The 11,319-nt window shown below is 38.8% G+C and overlaps 1 protein-coding gene across 4 annotated transcripts in view; it reads right to left on the reverse strand.

Annotated features, from left to right (window-relative positions):
* begain (brain-enriched guanylate kinase-associated) overlaps positions 1-11,319 on the reverse strand; it is a 56,017-nt gene that overhangs the window by 42,862 nt on the left and 1,836 nt on the right. For 2 of the 4 annotated variants that reach the window (XM_026152005.1, XM_026152006.1), the window contains exon 2: positions 7,701-7,732. In XM_026152005.1, coding sequence (XP_026007790.1) covers positions 7,701-7,732 — 32 coding nt within the window. Of the gene's footprint in view, positions 1-7,374; positions 7,492-7,700; positions 7,733-11,319 lie in introns of those variants that run through there. The other 2 variants (XM_026152007.1, XM_026152009.1) reach the window with 1 other exon arrangement.

Genomic DNA, 11,319 nt, shown 5'->3' on the forward strand with positions numbered 1-11,319 from the left:
ACAGCGCAAAGTCGAAGGAAGATTTAACTCTGTCATTTTTTATTTCAAATTTTATTTATATATCATCAAATGACAACAGCAGTCATCTCAAGGCAGGTGGAGACCCTATAATAATACATAGAAAATCAAATCAAAAAATCTCATTTCCAATTAAATTCACAGCAATTGTTTCAACCCCAACTTTCAGGTATTGTTGTGCCTGTTTTTTTCCAGTCATGTTTTGAACAGATCCAAGTCTTTCTCATAGTGACCACCAGTTTCATAATTTTTGTGCTTCTCAACAGTTCTATAAAAGCTCAGCAATTAATATCAAAGCTAAAAAATATAGTCTAAGGGAGAAGTTTTCTGGAAAGGCTGCATGCCCTAGAGAGGCTTTAAATCAAAATTCCTCCTCTATTCACCGGCTTTCATGAATTCATCTGAGTGCTACTTTTCTCCTGGTTTAATCTGTGAAGACTGAAAATGAGAATAGATTTACATACAACAGAGAGGATTTGAAGCCTGGACAATGTGCAAAAGGTAGAACAGAGGCACTTGCAGTAACACAGAGGTAGGCACAGTATAACACACTGCACTTAAAAGAATACTTTCAAGATGTGTGAGGTTTTTCTTCTGGGCAAAGGATGAAAAGATTTTCAATGTCTGCTCAAGATTAATAAGACATTAATATAGACCTTGACCAAAGAATATAGCAAGACCAACAAAAAACCTATTTGCTACAAAAGCTTCTGGGCAGCAACCCGGACAAAGTAATAGCATCCAGATCCATCAGGTCAAATGAAGTTCAAGTCACCTATAATTCCAATGATGTTTACTCTCATCGGGAAAAACAACTCGAGCACTTCTAAATTTAATTTCCTTTCAAGCCTCCAGCAGAATTGTGAGAGCTCTTTAAAATGTTTTTTTTTCAGTAACTGTCTGACAGAAAAAAAAACAATAGGAAAAATAGGACAAAAAATAGTGGTGACATGAATCTAGTTTATGAACATTCAATGATTTATATTGTTTTATCTGTATGTATCTACAAAGTCTCCCCTCTGTCTCTGTTTCTGTGTTTCCTGCAATAAATATACAATACAAAGCTCTACAACTACACATTGCTGTAGGCCAATAGCTCATTGTGCTCTTCACCCCTTCATAACCCTTAAAGCAAGCAACAAGAGTCAGGAGGAGAGAGGGGGGGAGATAGCGAGAAAGAGAGTAGTATAATAAGAAGAAGATTAATACAATCCATATGCTATGTTTGTGTGTTTCGCATATAGACCGATTCAATTGATCTCCATTGTTAAAATTATGTGAAAGAGGAGTTCAGTCTTTGCTGAGGTTGCCATGACAACCCAGTCGTGACATACCTGTGCTCCCAGCCTGGCAGAGGACAAGAAGTATAATAAGAAGCATTTTAAAGCTCTAATATATACTGTAATATTCGTGTTTTCTTTACTACTTGGGAATTAATAGTTTTTGGTTTTTCTGTTTTTTGTAAATGTTTAAACTGTAGTAGTTAATTAGTCAAATGTAATAGTTAAATGAAGACTATAACATCTCAACCAGGATTAGAGCAAATCCCACAAAATTATGAACATCATTGTTCTCCTCAGGTGAGCTGTAATTAATACATTGAAGCCCTTTACTGTGTATTTTAGTGCAACAGAAAGTCAAGTTCTTTTAGGCTTTAAGGCGTTAAGTAACAAATAAAAAATGTTTTACAAATACCACTATTATCATTACTACTACTCTTTCACAAACTCGCTTGCAAGAGATATTTCTGTCTTAAGCAGGCCTCCTGCCACTAGGCCTCATATCTCAAAGGTAATTAAGAGTTGAGTTTCTTGCAAGTCTGTAATGATTCTGTGTCTGCAGAAGCCCCAAGGACTGAGTGAAGCGTCTTTTACCAAATTATAGGCAAACAGACCTCGTAAAAATATTCTAAGAGTGACAAAGCTTATCTAGATGGAGAAGAATAGGGTATTTGGAGAATATGTAGATATGTGGTAGCGTGAATCACAAGCCCAATGCCGTCCAAGTTTTGTACTCGATGCACGATCAGTATTGGTCAGACCTTCAAACCCTTTCCATCTTGTGCTAGCAAAAACCCACCAAAGAACATCACAGAAGCTCCTTCCTACCCGTCAAACTTTATAACTCCTTGTGTATTCTATTTCTAGCATTCCTCGGAATATTTCATTTTAACTTAACATAGGACTTTAAGCAACTTAGCAACAGTCATACTGTATATGTGAAAATATGTCATGTCAGCAAGTGCAGCCATCTTCCTCTTCACTAATGTTGAGCTTCCTGCAGTTACTTACTAAAATATACAACAGAATGCTAATGCACCAAGTTGTAAACAAGGTAAACATTATTTCTGAAAAACATCTGCATTTTGGCACCGTGGGAATGTTAGCACACTAGCAGCTTTTAACTGAAGACATCACTGTGCCTAAGTGAAGCCTCGCTGTGCTGCTACAGTTTCTGTTAATGTTTGCTTCGGTTAAGCTTCTGCTCTTGTTTGTGTTTTCCCCGTATGTGGGTTCATACAAAATACAGCGTGACTTCAATATTCATTCAACACACTGACATATTATTGCATTTAAAGCTGCTGTGTTAGCGACGTTAGCATACATTTACACCTACCGAATTTAAATGTGATGCTCTCTCTTTTTTGCTGTTTTTGGTTTCTACCAACTGACAGCTGATGGTAATATTTTGCCGTGTACTGTAGCTTTTAAACACTCCTCTTATGTGTTATTTTATCTCATCTTAATGCATTTAAAAAACTGTCTGCTGTAACTACAAACAAGCCATAAAATGGAAACGATAAACTTAAGCACATAGTAAAACTGCACAGAGGAAGTGCACAATTCTCTGCAGGTTCATTGACATATGAGTCATGTCATACATTGTTAATGCAATATTAATTATAACCACTTTAAGAGCCCATATATAGGTTTTTTGTTGACATTTATAACTATATAAATCCCTAATATTATAGTTAATAGAGGAAACTATTAATTTCTTTTTCCACAGACATCAGATTTACCAAACTTACTGATATAAATCCAGTGATAACTGACTTTATAGGTTTAACTCTAATCTCTGACTAAAGCCCTACATTCCCTTCTGTAGAGTACAGCGTAACGTCGTACTGTAGGACAGCTCAGCGCTGCAGACCACAAAGCTCTACAATGGCCACATTTTGTCTTTGAAAAAAGAATCCTGTTCTTTTCACCTTAAAGCCTTTTCTTTTTTATCATCACGTCCAGATTGGACATCTGGAAATCCACCATGCATTAAACCACAGGAGGCCACCGGGGCTCAGAGTGATTATGCGCATGTGGGCCGAACATACAGCAGCATGTGCACAGCCCTCCAGGGTGCAATGAAATATTTACTGAGGTGTAATGGGTGCAATAGGTGCGCAGTTTGTTCAACATGTAGCTAGAAACAGAGCTGTATATTTGTTTGACAAAAAGCCTCTTTTAAGAGGAAAAAGCCGCTTCTATTATTAAGCTCAACACACTGCCAAGAGCGTGTCAACAAATTATTGTTTATACAGCAAGAGCGTCAGAACCACGACACTGAACCAGAAAGATCAGGACTGAAGCTAATGCATTAATGAGAACACACAAGCAAGTAGGGGCAGTAAGCTTGAGTTAAAACCTCTGAGTTGAAGACCTTTATCTTCTGTATTTTATCGGTCACATTAAAATGCCACGCATCCCACTCTTTTGACATACAGTACATGGACTTTGTGCTTTTGAGAGACTTGAGGTCTACTCTATGTGTATGTGCACCAGAGGCTTATGTTGCTCAGCTGACCCTGTCCTGTTGGCTTTTATGGAGCTGTATAAACGCCAGCAGCAGACAGACATATCTCCAGATGTCCAGGGAGCGATGAGGGTGGTGAGGTGGGACGTCAAAGGGAGAAGGCATCTTAAGAGTTAGACATGTGATGCACAGCGGTCTAAATCAAAGAATATGGGTACATGTGCACGCTTGAAGACAGAGCCAAACCCTTGAGAACGCTCCAAAGTAGATTCCACATCGCCCAGCTCCACACGCTACAGTAGTGGACCCTAACAAACGGCTCCTGCATGATTCCCAGAGCTCATGGTCTTGGAAATAATTAGACAGAAGAATGAGAGAGCAGAGAGGTGGTAAACTGCTCCAGGCTAACCTGAAGGGAGACTTTGTATAGCATCTGCCTTTGGAAGCTACGTGCTTAGGAAGAGATGAGAGATGAACAAACAAAGCTTCTTCAGGCATATTCCTAAAAGTCTAAGTGAAGCAGAGCAGGCGATTGATGTCGTTAAGAAGCTGATGGTGGTGGAAAAGTGGATCACGGATTGATGCATCTGATAAAGGGAAGATGAAACATTAGTGGAAAACTAAAGTAGGAGTTGGACTAATGCAGCAGTTGCCCTCTATTCTTTGGCTGCTTTTCAATCCCTTTCCTGTCCTTGCTTTATTCAATCTCAGCAAGCGCTGACTGCAATTTTAAGTTCACAAAGATACTTCCGTTACCCTCGGATTAATGAAAACTCACTGAATTCTTTGAAAGATTGAACGGGGACAAGAATTTTGTTATTTTGAGACCAGAAAAGAGAGAAAAAAAGTTATAAAGCTGTAACCTTTTCATCTGTCAGTAAGCAGTTATTTTTTGACTTAACTGGCACACAGTCTCTTTTACAGTATGCAATGTGCTCACTATTTTCAGCTTTCAATTTTAGTTTGATAGTGATATTTGTATTACAGTCAGAAAGTAGGAAAATTCAGATTTCGTCTTCAAATCACTTTGTAAAGAGCTTATGAAAAATCTGAAAATCAGATAATAGCAGTGCTTGCAATCTACTATGCACGTACACAACATGCAAAATACAAGACTTTTCACAAGGTTTCAATTATTTACTTTAAATCTCATAAAAACTGGCTTTTATTTGGCTAGTAGTCTCTTAGTGCGCTCTTTCATATGGAGACCGTGACTTTGAAAGGGTTTGTCGGTGCACAATGATCTCAATTTTATTGGCATTGATTTAACTCAGCTTGCATGTGAAGTACAAAACAGCCTTTGGTGGTAAGCTTTGGCTTATTATCTATGACAAGAATCATTTCAGAAAACTGAGGAGGAGCAGAGCTCGTTGTGCTGCAGGGGTTGGTGGAGCTGATGGTTTGTTTGGACAGACTTCAGCACTTATTAATTTTCATCTTTGGACTCATTTAAAGTGGACCTATTATGTTAATTTCCAATTGCATATTTTTATTCTTGTACTGCACAAGATTTAGAGTAGCTTTGCATGATTGGCAGTTAAAAACCAAAACATATTTATCTTACACCGAGCCCATTAGTTCATACTATATTTGAACCAATCATTTTTATATTCTCTCCATTTAACTTTCTACTGACTGACCCTCACTATTGGAAATTTTCAACAGCACGTGTATGGGACTGTTTTTTCACAGTCAGAGCATCAGCCTGAGATGACCATATTCAAGATTTCTTTTTCACAGTATTCAGAGCCAAGAGTAGAAAATCAATAGTTGGAAACTGAGCTCTTGGAGCAGTCTGAAGCCTGAGGTTTTGATTAACAGGGATTACCTGCACATATCCATACATTATTATTTGAAACCTTATATATTGGCCATATATATTATGATTAGCATAATTTGCTTGCATGGACAAGGGACATTTCCCCATCTCTGGTCATACCAGCCTATCACATGGTAAAATAGCAAAGAAAATCTAATAATGTTCATTTTTCCTGGACACAAATTCGCACATTTATGTCACAGTAAGCACGACTTTGAAAATTAGTGGTAAGTATATTAGCAAGGATATTTTATGCCTGACACACCATCCTGGCAACCAAGATAACTGAGCTCTGAAAAAAAGTATCAGCTATTGAATGATCTTTTTTCTAAATCCAACTGAGATGATTAATAATTTAAAATAATAATAATAATAATAATAATAATAATAATAATAATAATAATAAATGCAATGAAATAATTTTGGTCCCAACGCACCAACAGGATATCTGTGTGCAAAAACTACAGTTAGTTAAATACAGTGAAAAGGATTGAAAGAAGCATGTTATGATATTTTATAGGATGCTTGGAAAAGGGGAAACCAGACTTGTTTCCTCGGTTTTCCAAGTAGAAAGATACCTAGCTGCCTGGTTAATTATTCATTTATTTGTCTGCCAGCATACTGTGTTACTGCATTTTGAGAATATTTTACAGTAAATATTGAAGTTAAATGGCGCGTACACATTCAGTATTAAACACAATCAAAAAAGACATTTAGGATATGCAAAAGTGTGTAAATTACATCACTGTGATTGACATAGATTGCATATTGACAAGGAATATTGGATAAATGTGCAGCACCATTCCACAGCCATACCATTTGCAAATACAAAGTGCCATCTTCCAACTAATTACGAGTTAATATAGCTTAAAGTGGCAGAAGGTTAGCGCACATTGTTCACTCTTCCTTTGTTTTTGCACCACATTAATTAAAGCTCTCTCCACTGTACAGGAGGTTTGAAACTCACTTCAAAGACTCAAAGTTTCCCTCTAGACTGCACTTTATCCAAGGTTCTGTTTGCTTTAATTATGTAACAGGAAGTAGGGATCATCTCCAAAATCAATGGTTCCTCACTAGCAGGAGGTTAAGACCGGAGGTGAAAGCAATTAACTTCTAGATGTTATGATCATGTTATGCTGACATGCTGATTATAGAGCCACCTAAAGGCAATGCATCACTAAAGGCTTTAGGATTTCCTCACTGAAATTCAAAGTGATCACACCCATCTATCACGTCTTTTCTCAACTCATCAAATGCAAGGTGAGGAGTTTGGCTTAATGAGAGCAACTTTCTTTCTCATGATGGGCTGTAATAGCCTCTCTGTGGTATCTTCTTGCTCAGTGAAATATTATGGGAGTAAATTGAGGGCTATGAAAAAAAACGTGGTAACTCATTATTCTCATACCACTAAAATCCAGACGACAATAATAACCCCTAAGCAACAACACCAGTTACACCAGTTTAGTTCAACTTGACCAAACGATCATGACCAACCTAACTTACATGCAGTGACTTCCAGTAAAAAAAACCTTCAGATTTTACTCCAGTATGCTGCACAACATGTAGTCACATTCTCCAAACATAGTGTACTGTTGAATGCAGAGCAGTCTACCCAGCGCTTTCTCAAAGCGCTCAGAATATGCAACACATGAACAGAGAGGCACAACAGCTACAGAAGAGCCCTCACAACAATCATTACTTTCACAAGTGCAGCAAAGCAACTACACACACTTATCTCAGCGCCACTAATGAAACCAGGCATGCACTTCTTCGCTTCCTTGCCTTACCGTTTATATGCCATTTGCCTCATTTTCAGCAGATAAAATCACTACTTTCATGTGCCTGTGCATCCCCTCAGAGCTGCATGCATTTAGAAAAAGACTCCCCTAATTCTGACTGGAGACAGGGCTGGTAGGCAGAGAGAGAGAGAGAGAGGGGAGAGAGAGAAAATGAGAGAGGGAGCTGTGAACTGAATGGAGCAGGAGGAGGTGTTCTGGAAGAGGAGGGGTTAGGGGAGTGATGGAGAGAAGAGGGAAGAGAGAGAGAGAGAGGAGAGGTGTGGCTGAAGGTGTAACTGCTGGGAGGAGAGGAAGTAAAAGTGAAAGTAGCCAACCTTGTGTTATGCTGCGTCTCGCCATCAGATTCCTGGTAGGAAGAGAAGCGGGTGAAATGATTAGATATATTTATCAAGCAGATTTATCTGGCGCCGCCGCTGCCACTGCACGCCGTGGAATACCTCTTATCTGGTGTTTAACGAGCTCTCAGAGTGGCTGTGTCTCGGCAAACAAATATATCCATTATTTCCTCACTCTCACACACTGTATCAGTTCTGAGAACATTAAGTGAAAGGAGGAGAGAGGCAGAGCAAGAAATGACAGATTAACAGTGCAAAAGAAAAATGCTGTGTGCTGCAGAAAGGGAGAGAAAGTGCCCGAGGGTGAGAGGCAGACTTGCAGACTGTAGTTGCTAGGAGGAAAGTACAAAAAAGTAAAATGGTAAACAAAACTAAAAATGTTGCAAATTAAGTCTAAAAGAATGAAGTACTCTTCTTAGATTTCTTTCTTGATACCACTCTCTTGTTTTGAAGAATGAAGATATTGCTACCTTAGGGAACACAAAAATCTGCCTAACATGAAGCTCACTGCTGAGCGCTTCGTATTTTATTTCGATATGCAACAATCTGTAGAAAAAAAGGACCACACTTTGTTATGTGGAAGTTAGTCGCTTCAGGTTGCTAACGCTGTTTAGTGTTTATAACATAAGCTAACTGATGGCTAGCTATATTATACTCAGTACTGAGCATACTCAGTGCTGCTCTGTCATATCTACACATGAATGCAAATAAATAGACTGGTCATAGCTTGCATATAGATTGTAAATAATAAGGATTTCACAAGAATTTACATTGAATTATTTTAATGCAGTTACAAGTTACATGCATGGCCATAAAAAACTCCCAATTTCACCGTCTTCTTCATGAACTTTACAGTGGCCACAAAGTCACGCATTGTTTTGGTGCTGTAGTAGGTTGGTATGTTTTCAGGTTCACGTCAGTCTCATTGGTGAGGATTTAGCAAGGTATATTAAATGTCACAGGTGCACAGCTTCAACATACGGACTACAAGATTGCAGTGCGTATTGGTGAGTGTGTGGAAGCCGGGCTTCACGCAGTTGCGTGGGTGTTACAAACAGTGCGAATGATACAGCAGGATGACTCATACAGCTACTGAATGAGACAACGCTCAGTAATCCCCCCACCCCCCACCTCCACGTCCATCCTTCCATCCCAGCATCCCTCTGTGTGGAGAGGGCAAGCCTAGAGAGGGGGGAGGAGGATAGAATTGGCATTCCTGCAAGGCATCACTGAATGATAATCAGCTCACATGGATTTACTTTCATTCAGTGAAAAAGGTAAAATATTAACCTTTAACTCGCTTTTGCTAAATGATGATAGAATGGAGACAAAAAGCAGACATATTAAAAAGTACTGACTTGACAAACACTATTTGTCATTTATTTTGTACATAGCTTGGGCAGCTAAATATCCATTTTCTTCTGATTTCCAATTCATCGTCATGGGGGGTCTGGAGCTTATCCCAGTTGTCATAGTGTGAGAGACAGGTACACACTGGACATGCCGCCAGGGCTCACACACAGAGGCAAACAAGCATTCACTCTTACATTTACACCTATTGGCAATTTAGAATTACCAGTTAGCCCAACTCCATGCATGTCTTTGGACTGTAGGAGGATGTCTGAGTACCCAGACACAGGGGGAATATGCAGACTCCACACAGAAGGCCCCCTGGATTTGAAGCCATCTTGCATTTCACATTACCATTTGATAAAACTTTTATCATAAAAAATATTAATTAGTATTTTTTAAAAACTTTGTAATCGTTAGGATTTCTTCTTAGAATTATTTCTGATACCATTGTGGATATTTTTCAGCATTATTTTCATGACACTTTTTAGAATCACTGCTCCTACAGCATTTAACAGTAAATCTGCTATTCTCATCCCAATATGAAGGTCATTCACAGGACGCCATGCTTGCATTTACTAGGTGATGATTTTATCGAAACACACACATTAGCCCACATACTTGCTTCATGTTTAATTACTGCTGTATTTCACAGGTATACTCTTGTATTGTTAGGATGCATTCCGCTGCTGACTGATAATTTATAACTTCACTATGTCTCAATTACAAGTTCTCAGTTTATCTCAGCTCATCACATATTTTGTAATAGATGTATTTCAGCCTTGCCCTCCAGACTGCAGAGGACACTTCTCCTTCTTTTTCTCCTACCTTGAAAGAAGCGCCCACCTCATCTCTACACTTGCAAGCCACTAACTGTGAAAAGCTGCCATACAGCAGTTTTCTCTCTTTTTGCCAAATGTATTCCTTTTAATACATACACCCACTCATCGGCTGAACAGTTGCTAGGGAGCTGACATCCAGTGAATAAGTTCTAGTCAGAAAGCGACATCCCAAACATTTATCTTCCTCCTTACTGTTGGACGTTGGTCAAAGTTCACCCATTTAGCAGCAGGGTATTAGTACAACAGTGCATCAGGTTGTGAGAGGCCATATTACTGGATGGCATTACTATGCCTGAGGCTCAAAAGCACAACAAAAACAGAAGGAGGGAAAGTGTTTAAATATTTTATGTATCAGCTACCTTCACACTGGCACACAAGCAGGATAGTGAAATTTGTTTTAGATTCAAGCAGTCTTTCTCTATTTTAGTAAAAAAGCAGCAAGTAAGGCAGATGTATTTCTTAATATGATATTCCAAAGGGACCAGTAGTTCCCATTGCTAGCCCTCTGTTGAATGTTTGGAGGGCAGGAAGATGCTAATGCATTTAAATAAAAAGTAATACAGACACAGCACAGCACTCTGAGAACTTCCCGGCCACTGAAAATGCTCATCTAGTAGGTCGCGCTGTGATTTTGAGTCTATATTTGAAAGTAGCATGAGCAAGAATACAGTTGGGTCCATTAGTATTTGAACAGTTACACACTTTTGGTAATTTTGCTTTTGTGCATCAACTGTATTTCCCACCTAGAATTTCTGCAGCCATCTTTAGCTGCTGCTTTTTCGTAGGTCACTCTGCATTCAATTCGGTCTTCAGTAAGTGAAAAGGATGTTCTGAGATCAGCTGAATGACTTGGCCATTGAAGAATATCGCAATTCTTTACCTTGAGATACTTTTGGGTTGCTTTTGCAGTATGCTTTGGGTTATTATCCATTTGTAGTGCGAAGGTCTGTCTGATCAGTTTTACGGCATTTGGCTAAATCTAAGCAGAGCACAGCCCAACACTTCAGAATACATCCTGCTACCTCTACCAGCAATCACATCATCAATAAACACTAGTGACCTGGCTCCACTGACCTACATGCCCATGCTATCGCAGATGATGGTGTATGCTTCGAATCACAAGCTGTTTCTCTTCTTTTCCCTTCTTTTTTCTTCTCATCATTTTAGTGCAGTTTCATCTTGGTTTCATCTGTTCCAAATTATTTTTTTTTTAGGACTGTTGAGGCCCTGTCAGATGTTTTTTCTGCCAAAGTGTAATCTGACCTGCTTGCTCTTGTGTGTAACCAGTGGTTTGCACCTTCCATTCATGAAGACATCTCTTCATGTAGACTTTAGGGACCAGAAAAAGTAGAAACATCCAAGTAAAACCCATAGTATAGCAAAGAAGGAGGTATACTACATGTTTA

The sequence above is a fragment of the Astatotilapia calliptera genome, chromosome 19, assembly GCF_900246225.1.
Source record: "Astatotilapia calliptera chromosome 19, fAstCal1.2, whole genome shotgun sequence".
Lineage (NCBI taxonomy): Eukaryota > Metazoa > Chordata > Actinopteri > Cichliformes > Cichlidae > Astatotilapia > Astatotilapia calliptera.